Source organism: Sus scrofa, chromosome 5 (genome assembly GCF_000003025.6).
Source record: "Sus scrofa isolate TJ Tabasco breed Duroc chromosome 5, Sscrofa11.1, whole genome shotgun sequence".
In the NCBI taxonomy this organism is placed as follows: domain Eukaryota; kingdom Metazoa; phylum Chordata; class Mammalia; order Artiodactyla; family Suidae; genus Sus; species Sus scrofa.
Window position 1 is genome coordinate 35,254,180 of NC_010447.5, and position 13,426 is coordinate 35,267,605.

General features: G+C 37.8%; 1 protein-coding gene across 9 annotated transcripts in view; it reads right to left on the reverse strand.

Moving 5' to 3' along the window:
* Window positions 1-13,426, reverse strand: part of TSPAN8 (tetraspanin 8) — a 272,045-nt gene that overhangs the window by 43,436 nt on the left and 215,183 nt on the right. For all 9 annotated transcript variants that reach the window (XM_021091998.1, XM_021091997.1, XM_021091999.1 and 6 more), the window contains 2 exons: window positions 5,191-5,253; window positions 14-151 (listed from right to left, as the gene is read on the reverse strand). In XM_021091998.1, the coding sequence (XP_020947657.1) occupies window positions 14-151; window positions 5,191-5,253 (201 nt within the window). The remainder of the gene's footprint in view (window positions 1-13; window positions 152-5,190; window positions 5,254-13,426) is intronic.

The window sequence follows — 13,426 nt, forward strand, 5'->3', positions numbered from 1 at the left end:
TGAGAAAACTCACCAAAATCATCATGAAGCGGTTTTTTTGCGTGGTACTACAGCATCCCAGGATACTCAGCATCATGATAATAGCACCCACAGCAATCAAGATATTCATAGAAATAGAGGGGTTAATGTTCAAGTCCCCAATACCAAGAATCTGAAAAATTAGAAAGAGATTAATGACAAAATTCCTTTTCTTGATGTTTGTTATTCAACATATACCCATTGTATACCTACTATGTGTCAGACCTTGTTCTAGGACCATGAGATACCTCAATGATCCAGTGCTATTCCTGCCTTCTAGGGGCTTACATTCTATTGAGCTGTTACTTGTCTAGATCGTGCTTCCAATTTTATACTTTTTCAAGATGACATATTGGATGTTGAATGGAAGAAATGCAATAGGCTTTCAAAACACCAATTATTTTAAAAAACTTAGGACTGGTGGTTTCATTCATGATGTGGTCTTGATTTGGTTATTTTATGTTTTGTACCTGACACAGCATCATAAAACCTGTTCTTACTGCATTTTAATTACTTAAATTATAAGGCCCAAGTTCCTCAAAACTACTGATAGACCCAACAATATGAGTGAATTTCAAAAGCATTATGTTGAGCTAAATAAGCAATATTCAAAAGAGTGATTTCTGTATGATTCTATTTGTATGGTGTTCAAGAGTGGGTAAATCTAAGCCATGATGATAGAAATCATGCATAATTCAGTTCTTCTCTCCCCTGCACACGTATTCTTCATTACTTTCATAACACCTAGCCTTCATCTACCTCTTGCCCTCCAAATATGTCCAAAAGTAAATCACAATTAAAAGGCAAAACCCTGTGCCTGTGTTATATACAAGTGCTACATGTAGCCCATCTATCTCTTAGGACCTCTACCTACTGGACTATTTCTAGGTAGACCATTGGTTCTTACACTCGCTCAGAGACTGTCTCCTGGAATCTGCTGCATAGCAAGGAAATCAGTTCTTTTAACAGGAAAACTCAAAATAAAAAATAAAACAAGCCAACAAACACCTCTACTAATGATTTTTTTACATTTTTAAAGACGTTTTAAATCAACTCCTAGATGAAATCTTCATTTGGCAATCAGGAGGAAGGAACGTGCTACAGTTGTAAGAGCACTGAAAAGCAAATCTACATTCCAGTCAAGGTCTTTAGAAATAACTAAGTTTCTAACCATGGAACTGTCAACTAACCCTGTTGGGCTCCAGTTTCCCATTTATAAAGGGAATTAGGTCAGCCTCTGTGATATCTAAGGCTTCTTTTGTCTCTAAGAGTCTGGTCTTTCAGATAATGTTTCAATTAACATATTTAGAAAATTTGGTTATGTCCTAAAGATATTTTTGTCTATTTGTCAGGGTTTTTGTTTTTGTTTGTTTGTTAAGACTGGAGCTAAGAAATCAGTTTTGTTAATAAACAGGCATGGCATTTGAGTCAAAGCAGATAATGACCCCCCAAAAAGCAACATTAGGAAACCCATTCTATCCACCCACCATCAAATACTGCTTCCCTGGGACATAGTGACCCTAACATATCTGAGACTGTTGAAGCCTCACGAGCTAAGACATCAGGACTTTTATGGACCGTCCGGGCAGAGAAATAATAGGTCAAATGTCCATAAGTGAGATGTGGATGGTATGGCTGGCACTTACTTGGCAGGTAAGGAAGCACTTCTATGAGACCTGGGCAGAGTGACCCACTGCCACAGTGACCAGAAAGCAATGTGCTGGCTCCCTAAGGATCACTGTTTCAATTCCAGCCCAACAAGTGGCGATTCTTATTCAGAAAAATAAAAAATCTGAGGTGAGACGTTTGTCCCAGGAGAGACAGCAGAGTTTTAAAAGCTGTCTCGGATGAACACTGTCTGTGTGTGTCTCAGAACAAGAGCAGAATTTCTACAGGAAGGGAAATGTTTGAACCTTGAAGAAAAGGGCTCAGGGTCCTTTTTGGATTATAAGGGATCACCTGGGACAAGGATGGCTATGCATACACTTTGCCTCACACAGGGCTGAGTTCATCCTGAGGGAGAGAAAGGCATCTCTAGGATACATTTTAGCACAAAGAGCTTTACTGAAAAAGGTGCACAAAGGCACTCCTGACATCCTGCTTTTCTGTGTTCGTGTTCAGGTTTCTCCTTCTAAAACTTCTCCCTCTTTTTACACTAGTAAAATTCAGTTCACTGCACAGTCTTGATTTTTGTCACTGACTTCCAATAAATATAAATCTAGACAATTTTACATAAGTCAGGTTGGTAAAAGCTGTCCTGGAAGATACTGACTTTTGTTGAGGGTTAGAGGCTGAGTGAGTGCAAGGGTTAAAATGTAACTAAAGATGCTGTCTAGCTCTATTAATTCATTCTTATCCCCAGATTTGGAACAGCCTCTCAAGGACAACAGTTCTTTAATATATTCAATGTGTGTGATTTCTTAGGCTAAACACCAAGTTTATTTATCAGAAGCACTGGGGGGAAATAAAATGTTCCCATATCAACCAGAAATAAAATAAAATTTTAAAATAAAATAGGACACAAGTACCTTAGAAATCTCTACATAGAACTACCATATGACCCAGCAATCCCACTCTTGGGCATCTATCCAGACAAAACTTTCCTTAAAAAAGACACATGCACCCGCATGTTCATTGCAGCACTATTCACAACAGCCAAGACATGGAAACAACCCAAATGTCCATTGACAGACGATTGGATTAGGAAGATGTGGAATACTACTCAGCCATAAAAAAGAATGAAATAATGCCATTTGCAGCAACATGGATGGAATGAGAGACTTTCATACTGAGTAAGTCAGAAAGAGAAAGACAAATACCATATGATATCACTTATATCTGGAATCTAATATATGGCACAAATGAACCTTTCCACAGAAAAGAAAATCATGGAGTTGGAGAATGACTTGTGGTTGCCAAGGGGGAGGGGGAGGGAGTGGGGTGGATTGGTAGCTTGGGGTTAATGGATGAAGACTATTGCCTTTGGAATGGATTAGCAATGAGATCCCACTGTGTAGCACTGGGAACCATGTCTAGTCACTTATGATGGAGCATGATAATGTGAGAAAATAGAACGTGTACATGTATGTGTAACTGGGTCACCGTGCTGTACGTAGAAAAAAAATTGTATTGGGGAAACAATTTAAAAATTAAATTAAAAAATAGGACACAGGCTGCACACACATCTTAAAAAGGCCACAGCACCCTCTAAATCAGTGGCTGTCAAACTCTAATTATAAGTTCCTAAATCAGACATTGATTTCTAAATAATTCTATGCAACTTCAAATTCTCTTCTCAGGCTCAAATCCCAGAGCCCAGGAACATGAAGAAGTCACAGTTATATTAATTAGTATAAAAGAACAAATGAAAATCTGATGGACTAGGATGTTGCTGACTAGTTGCCACACCTGTCCCCCACTCAATTTCTTCACCATGGGGAGGCACAGAATGAAGAAGTAGCTAACTGCCACTGTGACTCTCTGGGTTTTCTAATGGTAGGAGGTAAATTTTAAAGGAAAAGAAAAAAAAAGGAAATGAAAAAAAGAAAGGAAAAGAAAAGAAAAAGAAAGAGAGAGGGCAGGAGAGAAGGAAGGAAAGAAAGAAGAAAAAGAAGGAGAGACACACAGAGAGAGAAGAAAGGTCCAAAAAAGCCAATAATTTTGGGATAGGAATCAGAACAGATGTTAATTGGCTTTTTTTTTTTTTTTTTTTTTTTTTTTTTTTTGGTCTTTTTGCTATTTCTTAGACTGTTCCCGCAGCATATGGAGGTTCCCAGGCTAGGGGTCTAATCAGAGCCATAGCCACCAGCCTACACCAGAGCCACAGCAACGCAGGATCTGAGCCTCGTCTGTGACCTACACCACAGCTCATGGCAACGCCGGATTCTTAACCCACTGAGCAAGGGCAGGGACCGAACCCGCAACCTCATGGTTCCTAGTCGGATTCATTAACCACTGCGCCACGACGGGAACTACTTAATTGGCTTTTAATCTTTCTTTCAACTACACTACGTCCAATGGCATTTAACTGCACCATGGTATAATAAGTTTAAACAGAAAATGAATTACCCTAATTTCCGTTATTTAATAATATCTTAATAATTATTAAATAAGAATCAACATTCTTCTTAGAGAGGGAAACTTTATTTGGGCACATACTTCAAAAGGGCCTTAGCAGTAGAAAATGTGAGCCTGAATAGTAGCGAGAGCCCACACAACAAAGCAACGGCCCTGTAGGAGGTAAGAATCCTAACCTGGGGGTGGAGCACCAGAGAAGAAGAGAACCTGGAGAAGGAGGCAGGACAACCAGAATATGGTGCCAGGGACTGTGTTGAGTAAAACGAACAGACTACCCCTCCCATATCCTCACCCTTTGCCCACTCCCCGCCTTCCACATTGTCACACTGTTGTATGGAACAGAAAGAGCATGTGTGGAATCCAAAGACTGGAGCCAGAATTAACGATACTAAGTTTCCTCCAGACCTGCAGAAATCTTGGTAAGAGTTTTGCCACACATGGAATGGTGTGTGGGGGGAAAGGGATCATACTAATCTTATCTTCATAGCAGGAAGCTGAACATCGCTGCCAACTGCTGAGTTACGCCAGCGTGACCAGCTGTTACAAGGGGTTACCCTCAATATCAGTTGCTACGAGTAATTACCAACTACCTTTGTACTTTGCTGCCTTTAAAACACAAGTCCAAATTCTTCTCATCCAAGAGTTCTTTTCGTCTTCTTTCCTTTTGCACTATCTTCCTACCTTGATAATCAGCCAAATTATTGTCAATGCCTTATACTACAAAAATTGCTCTTGGTGAAGAGGCAAGGTACACCAAGATACACTTCAGCTGCACTTCAGCAAATAACCAAGAAGGCTAATTTCTGCTTCGGCCCCTTCCCACCTCCACATTCATTGCGACTTCCTATTTTGGGAATGAAACCTTCTCCATTCTCCAGAAGGATTGATCAATGTCTAGGACAGTGCCACGAATACAGTAAGTAATTTTGATTAATTAAATTGAATTAAATTATAAAATCACATAGCGCAAGTGATTACATGAGGCAGTTAAGGAAAATGCTATAGAAATTATCATCATCATTATTATTATAACTACTTTCATCATTATAACAGAAATAAACTACTTTGGGAATGGAGAAATTTGTATGTATTTACCTCATGACTATCTTTGTTTTCTCTCAGCCAAATTGCTACCGCCAGGATCGCAGCACCAAAGACCTGCAGGAAAAGGAAAAAAATGTTAGAGTACACCTAAGATAAACTGCAACTCTAGCTCCACACACCCCTAGCCATCTCGTTATGATGATCTATCATCAATTATACCATTAAGACCTAAAAGACATGAATGAGGCACATTCATGTGTAGGTAATTGCTAAAATGTTCCCTTGTAACTGGTAAATTTGATAAGAACAATCTGTTTCCCATCCACAATCCATTCATGGGGCTAGGACAAGAAGTAATCTTCACTACCGGAGAGAAGAAAGATGGATCTTAACCCTGTTTTTGCTAGATGTTAACATAAAAAAGGTAAGTCAAAACGGTTTAAAGTCAAAATATCCTTATTGGGCCTCTGGGTTTGTCTCTAAGAAGCTCTCTTAGACCAAAAAGGAAAGGAATAAGTAATTAGTCACCAAATATTCCTGCAAGATTCAAAAAGTCGGGATGTAGAGGGAACATCAGGATATTTGACAAAATTTGCAGTTAAGCACCAAAGGTTTACAATACTTTTTGTACCAAAATCAAGTCTTTTAAAAACAAGCTCTTTTAGGTAGTAAAGCTTATCCAGAGAAGAGGAACAATGAGGAACAGTATTTAAAGTCTTAAATTCCTTTAATGACTTTACCAGATTATTTAATTTGGGCCCAGGCCAACACATAAAATGTGAAACATATTTTACTTTAGTATAAGAAAAATCCATGTCTTTCAGGTTTAGTTTTTTCTTTTCTTTAAGATATAGATGTTGTGGCCTCAAAATAAAAAAAAAAAAAAATCAAAGATCTATTATTAGACAGAGATGTTGAGAACAGGCTTGGTAACATACCAGACAGCAGTAGACCATGGAGGACTTTCTAGACTACTCTGGCCTTAGGGTGCTCTGACAGAGAAATGCCTGAGTCCTCCAAACCCCATGACCTTGTAGTATCATTGCTTTCATGCATGCTTGGGCCATATGCCTGAAACCCCAAAACAGCAGTTTCACTTAATGGTGTCTCATTACATTTGCTGTGGCAGTAGAGTCAGGGCTTTGTGAAAGAAATAGGAAGTGCAGTAAGTAGTTGAATCTATGCTCCCTAAAAGATCTCAGAAATCATCGAAGTTCAAATTCGTCATTTCAGATAAAGCAACTGGAATCCTGAGAGGTAAAAATAGTCACATGGTGAAAATCCAGCACCACTCCTAATCCAGCCCTGCCCCTACTACATACTTTGACTTCTGCAAAACAAATGTAATGGAAAACCAAAGCTCTTTACCAAATCACCAAGTAACCTACAAATTTAATTATCTTACAGGTGCATAGACAAAACTCAAGACATTGAAAAAAATAGTTTTGGAGCCTGAAAATCCTCCTTATTCTTTTGCTCCTTTCCACTAACTCCTAATTTCATTTACAGATGGTGATAAAAGCTCATTTGAGCAGTTCTTTGTTAAAAATAAATCTGTAAGAATTTGTGTTAAATGATAATGAGACCCTCTGGGATTTTCAATAATTTTATAGCAGTTGGATTTTTCTCTTTGTTATTCCAGTTTGTTTACTGATATTTTTCTTTCTCTTCTTTCACAGGTAGATTTACATTGATTGTTTTAAAGTCACTCTGGCTTTTACTTTTACCTTTAACTGAAAATAACATTAATCATCTGAATAACTATTATGTTTGTTGTCTTTATGTGACACATTTTTATGAAACTATCAATAAGAAATTTTAAGAACTGCTTCATAATTTACTAATTAAAGTAATTGATTTCCCAAGACCAATCATTCTAGAGCCATGATTGATATTAACCTGTTCAATCCCAGCTGTTATAAGACTGACCATCATAATGGTTCTTTGAGCCCTCTCTCCAGTTTAAGGTTTTGTCCCGATCTTTTCATAATGTTTTAAAAAATTTGCAGTATGAAATAAAAATAAATGTTTAGGTCTGTCCTACTTTCTGTTGATAAGGTTGTAAAAGGAAATGGGCTGATATGTTGGGACCCCAGGTCAGCCGACAGTGGTAACTGCAGAACCTATTTGGCCTACTTCTTTATATGAAATTAGAAACCAGTTGGTCTGAACCAGCATTCGAAGAAACTAGGTAATTGATGTTTGCTTATAAGTATGCTATGGATTGAATTATGTGCCCCATCAGTTCATGTGTTGAAACTCCAATCCCCAAAGTGACTATATTTTGAGAGAAGACTTTTAGGAGGTAATTAAGGTTAAATGCAGTCTTAAGGTGGGATTCTGATTCAGTATGATGGGGGGGCCTTAGAAGAAGAGGAATCAAGCTCTCTCCACCTATGCATTCATGGAGGAGGGGCCATGTGAGCTCAAGTAAGAAGGTAGCCCTCTGCAAACCAGGAAGAGAGCCCTCACCAGAATCCAAACTGGCTAGCACCTTGATCTTGGACTTCTATCCTCCACAACTGTGAGAAAATAAATTTCTGTTGTTTTATCTGCCCAGTCTCTGGTAGTTTGTTATGATAGCACAAGCAGACTAAGACAGGACAGAAGCTGCAAACTATAAAATGCTAAGAAGAAAGTGGGAAGCACCATCTATGGCAAAGATAAATGATATAGAACAAGGTGATTTTTTCTCTTCTCTGATAATGTGTCCTCCAATCGTCCCTGCTCTCCCTCTCAATTCTATCTTTTGATTTGGTTGTTTAATCTAAGTATGTTTGAAGAGCACTGAAAATGGAAGAAAACACATAATGCTATGCCTGGAGGAGGCATGGATTGTGAGCTATATCATTACTGGTCCAAAAAGGTACAGTTTTTTTAGATTAGTTTAAGAAAACCCTTCTCCAGATGGAAAACCTCCTGGATAAGTACAATCTTTGTCTTTATACGAACTCCAGAACACTATAGCCATGACTCTGGGAAGCAAGGATCCTGACAGCCCTGACGTTTTAGGACAGGACTGCTATTGCCACTGTTGTTGTAAATTTTCATGTTTCTCCTTTTATAAACATTTATTTAAAAGTCTAGTTTAATTGCATTGTGGTAAAATAATGTAGACTGTACTGTTGCATGTGAGAATTTTTACGTTATTTTTTGTTCTGTTTATTTTTGTCCTCTTCTTTAGAAATACAAATTATCAAATTTCCATTATCTGTTCTCCTAATCTACCATCTTCTTTCACATCATTTATTTCTTTTTGATTTTTCTCTAGGAGAGCCTCTCAGTTGGGGATCATTGTCTCCATTTAATGTGACTTCTAGAGTGGATGGAGTGGATGTTAGTGTCATCACTGTGTTTCTAATTTAATTGAAGTACTTCTTTATTTTATCCACTTCCCTTTCCATCTCATCCTATTGGTTTTCCAGTTAACTGTCTCCTCTTAGGATCCCTTTTTCATGGGGGTTGTTTCCTGACATTGCATTGTGGGTAACCACTTCCTGATATGTTTTTTTCAGGTTGCTAGAGTATTTCTTTCATGGACATCAGCTCACCCTCTAGGGCTTAAGGGTGACATTCTTTCACTCATTCAATAGTGAAAATGAGCAATTTTTTAAATTAAGTCTCATGTTAGATTTTCCCTATTCATCCTTGATTTACTATTCACTCAGTGTAGGGGTGGGTGCTTTGCCTTACTCCCTAATGACAAGGAGTCATTAAGGTCATTCTCAGATCTCCTATTGGAGGAGAGGTTACTATGTATTCTCCTTACAGGCTTGGCCTAATGAGGCTCTGGTTTACTGATACAGTCTCCTACTCTTCAGACAATTTCTGGTTTTCCTGATGCCCTAAACCAGTGGAGTGAATGAAAACTTCAATATTTAACAGGCTTTGCCATCATGATTTTTATATCTCTGGTCCCAATGAATGATGCCTATTGTACCAGTGAATGTTCAGTACACAGTAGAGTGCCTATGTATGGTTCATAAGCATCTCCTAAACCTGTCAAGTACACCAAGCACCCTGGACAAGAGCTGCAAATTCTAACTTTAAAAAGTTCTAAATTTAGGGTAAAAAATCAACTACATTTCTTTCTGATACAAATAGTGGATAAATACACTTCAGGTTATCTTTACTGCACTCGATTGTAATTAAATTCATATAACTTCAAAATATGTAGAGAGAGAAGTGTTTAGCATTTGTTTAGTATCCTCCTGTTTCTGAAGGATGAAATGATGCAAATTAAGGAAGGTTTTTAACACTTTGTTTCAAAAGTACAACTGCCATATAAGTAATACCTGCAGACCTGTACACACATTTGCAGGGTTTGGGGCAAGAACACAAGTAACACTCCACAGAGATAACTATACTGAGAAATTACAACTCAGGGTAATAAACATATATAAATTGTGTTCTATCTCCTTAGCTTGATAAATGTGTCCTCTTTATGACCTAGAAGACAAGTTCTGATTTAGAATTTTCAGATTCTTTGGAGGCTGCTACCCAGAGGTGGGTAGCCTGGGGAGAGCCAGCCTTGGCCCCCATCTCTCTCTCTCCTGGTTCTGTCTTAACTTCTGAGAGACCCAACAGGAATGGACAGGGACACCTCAACTTGTAAGCCAGCTCTGTTCACAACCTGCTCCCATTCTTGAAAAACAGCTCCCTCTTTATCACTCCTGGAGAAGGGCCTGTGCAGACCGTAGACAGGTTTGGGGCCATTGGGGTGGGGAAGTTTGGGGTTTTAGATACCCAAAGTGGAGACCAGGCTCAAGATGAACATCTCTCTCTAGCCCCATGGATTCCTTGCTCCACGGGGCTGAAAGAGGATAATAGTAGGGCAAAGATACTATCAAAATAGATTCCAATATTTTTAAACTAAAAAGCAATATGATTGCTGGAATTGGGAAAATAGCATTAACTGACTTATTACTGTGTGCCAGTCCTTGGTCACAGACTTTCATATAGTATCTTAACCTTCACCATTAATCCTAATACATAAAATTTCCATCCTCATTTAATAAGTGGAAATCCTAAGGTAAAGAAAAGTCAAGAAACATGTTTCAGGCCACAAAGCAATGTGGGTTCAGGATTTGAACCTCAGTCTGTCCGTTTCCCCAAAATTCACTTTTTGTCCATCCTTCTAATTCATAATAGAAGAATTTCCGCCTTATCATAATTTTTGCTACCTTATTTCTTCCTGTTTCAAAATCCAACATTGGAATTTACTGATCACTATGCAGAGTGGTTTCATATCGCTGTCTATAAAAATGCCTATACAATGCCTGTCTCAACATTTATTTAGCATTATTCTGAGTTCTTATATGCATTAACCTATTTAAACTTCACAACCCATAAAGTAGATACTACTATCTCTGTTTTACAGATGAGAAACTGAAAAGCACAGAAAGGTTAACCAGTTTCCCCAGGGTCACACAGCTGGTGATGAAGGAGGTGAGGTTCAGCTATCAATCTATGGGCTCAGTGCCTTTGTCACTGTTATAATTCCAAGCTGACTGTATAGTGCCAAGCAATCACTGTATTTACAAAGTTCACACATTTCAGCTGTAGTTGAGTCTATCTTGGGAGATTTCATCAATCAGAATGAAATATAATTGTGCCCTATTTTTCAATTATACTGTCTCATAGTTATGTCTGCTCTGCTTCAACTCTGTTTTAATTGCTCTCAGCATATCGATCTAGAGTCCCAGATACCACCACATAAAATACAATGATGAACATCAAAATGCTGGTTCCTGGACTCTCTCAATTCCTGACTTCTTCATGTGTTGGCTTCCTTCAGTTGCAAACACATTTGGCTTTACAACTTGGCTCCTCCTCACCTTCCCCCCTTTTGGGTTTGCAGATGTTACTTCACTGTTTTCCTTCATCAAGAGCCAGACTCTCCACATTTCTCTGCCTTTGGCAATGGTTCCACTGAATCCATGGACTGAAGGCCCTGTGTTCCATGCTTACCCAGACTCATAAGACATCCCAAGCATCCACAATACCCCCAAGCCTGACTTATCTGAGGGGAATCTATGAAAATTTGGGCAGTTCATCTGTTCTGACATAACTCAGAGATATAGGTTTTGTACCTATAATTTACCTATTATCTACCACACCTCTGACTCACTCTAACTTTCATCAAACTCTAGCATAAGTGATTAGGAATGATTTTTACTTTCACATATTTTTCTTCAATTACTAATTCTAACAAATGGAAATCACTGCATATTTATGTGGCACATCTCAAGTTCACTCACAAAAGAAACTGGTATGTGTAGCCTAAATAACCATATGCATATCTTAGAGATATTCCAACATCTGGCCCTACTTTGCAAAGCTTAGTTTTTTGAAAGTTATACCAGAAAGAATGCATTTGCAAGCATAAGGCTATGGATATCTACAAGAAAACCACATCAGTGGGACCATAAAATATTTGCTTAGGTAAACATTAGAAATGTGACAAATTACTAATTTCCTATGAAGGACTGTAAAATTCTGACTGAGAACTCTGCATTGGGTACAGAGAGGCAAGTTGAAATAGGAATGGTTCCCTAAGCTCAGAGACACCTTCCGCTTGAACAAAAATATAAATGTTACCTGGTGGCCGAGAAGTTATCATTGGTCTTTATAACTATTGCTCTTACTCAAGATGTCTCTAATATAAAGACTGTAGGTCCCACCACTACACTGATTGGAAGAGCAAGGCCTTTTAAAGGACATTAGAATTACCTAACTGAAATCCACAGCATCAGAAAGACTTCATTATCAGAAAAAGAGATAATAATAACCCTAAGATAATCAGAGCTCTCCAGGAAAGCAGTGGCAATGTCTGGGTACAGGGTGGTACAGATCTTTATAACTCACCTTGTCTCTAATCCTAATTCATAGTCCTAAACCTATAACATGCACCTTTCCTAGACTGTCTTTTTCACTTTGGTTTAAAATCCAGATCTATTTCAAATTCCTGATTAGCTATTTAATGAAACACTGACCTCTGATCTATTTACAAGAGCCATCAACACTCTGCGTGCTGTTTTTACACAAGAGAGATATATTTTTAACTATTTCATAATTTGAGGATTGCTACAAGTTTGAAGACTTTGAGACAAGTTATTAAAAGAGAAGCCATGCATTTATCAGCATATTTATATTTCAGTTTGTTTAAATGGTCCATCTGTATTCTGTATCGTAAAAAGACAATGGTTTCAGCTTTTTAAAAACAGGTATCAGGGCTTCTTGGAGAAACAGCTGGTTCTAGGTCTGGGTAGGGAAGTAAGCCTGGAACATCTTATTATCCCTAATAGTAAAGAAGTTATCAAGGTTATTAGGGTCATGTCCAAAGGATTTAAGAGCCAACTGGAAAATGTTCCCACTGGCCAGCAATGAAATCAACTGCACATCAATAAGGATAAGAACTGTGATGGTATTTGAATCTATTATTTCAAAAGGATATTTAAAGAAATACTTGCTTATTACTGCTGTGTGATATCAGATAATTAACTCATCATTTTGAAATCTGTTAAGTAAAGCATAAGAAACATTTATGCCAACTTAAAAAAAAAAACTAGGCGCCAATGGTAACCCACTAGTAAATGCTAAATTTCTCTTTATTGTAAGTATTCTAGCTAATAAATGAAGAAAAATGATAGAAAATCACCAACTTGAAACTCTTAGTGAATTGATGGGTTTAGATTTTGGAGCATCAATAGCTACTAATATCAGCAAAAAATGGACTGGTCAGACAGTATATACTTCTTGGTGAAAGAAAAATACCTTTTATAAACTAGTTGTGTCCCACCCTCTACAATAACAACCTGAATCATATCAAGCGGCCAAATGCAACTACTAAATTAGAGATAATAGAGATGACCAGGGAACATGTTAAACAATACCACAGTGTGCAAACAGTAAAATCCAGCCCGTGGGAAATGTGATAAGACAAACCAAACACACTGGTACATAAAATTTCCAGGGAGAAAAAAAGATGAAGATGGAGAGAAAATCTAAAGATGCAAATTGACATAAAAGACATAAGCAATCATAATACATGGACCTCGCTTGTATTTGGATTCAAATAGGAACATTTGTGAAGCAACTGGAAATTTGAACGCTGGACTAATACTTGATAATTGATTAAAAATTTCTTACCAAGTTGTTAGCACAATGACATTGAGAGTAATTTTTTTAAAGAATTGTTTGTCTTTTACAGATAAGTACTAGAATATTTACAGGTGAAATATGGTATATCTAGGATTTTCTCCAGGGTAATATTGGATGGGGAGAG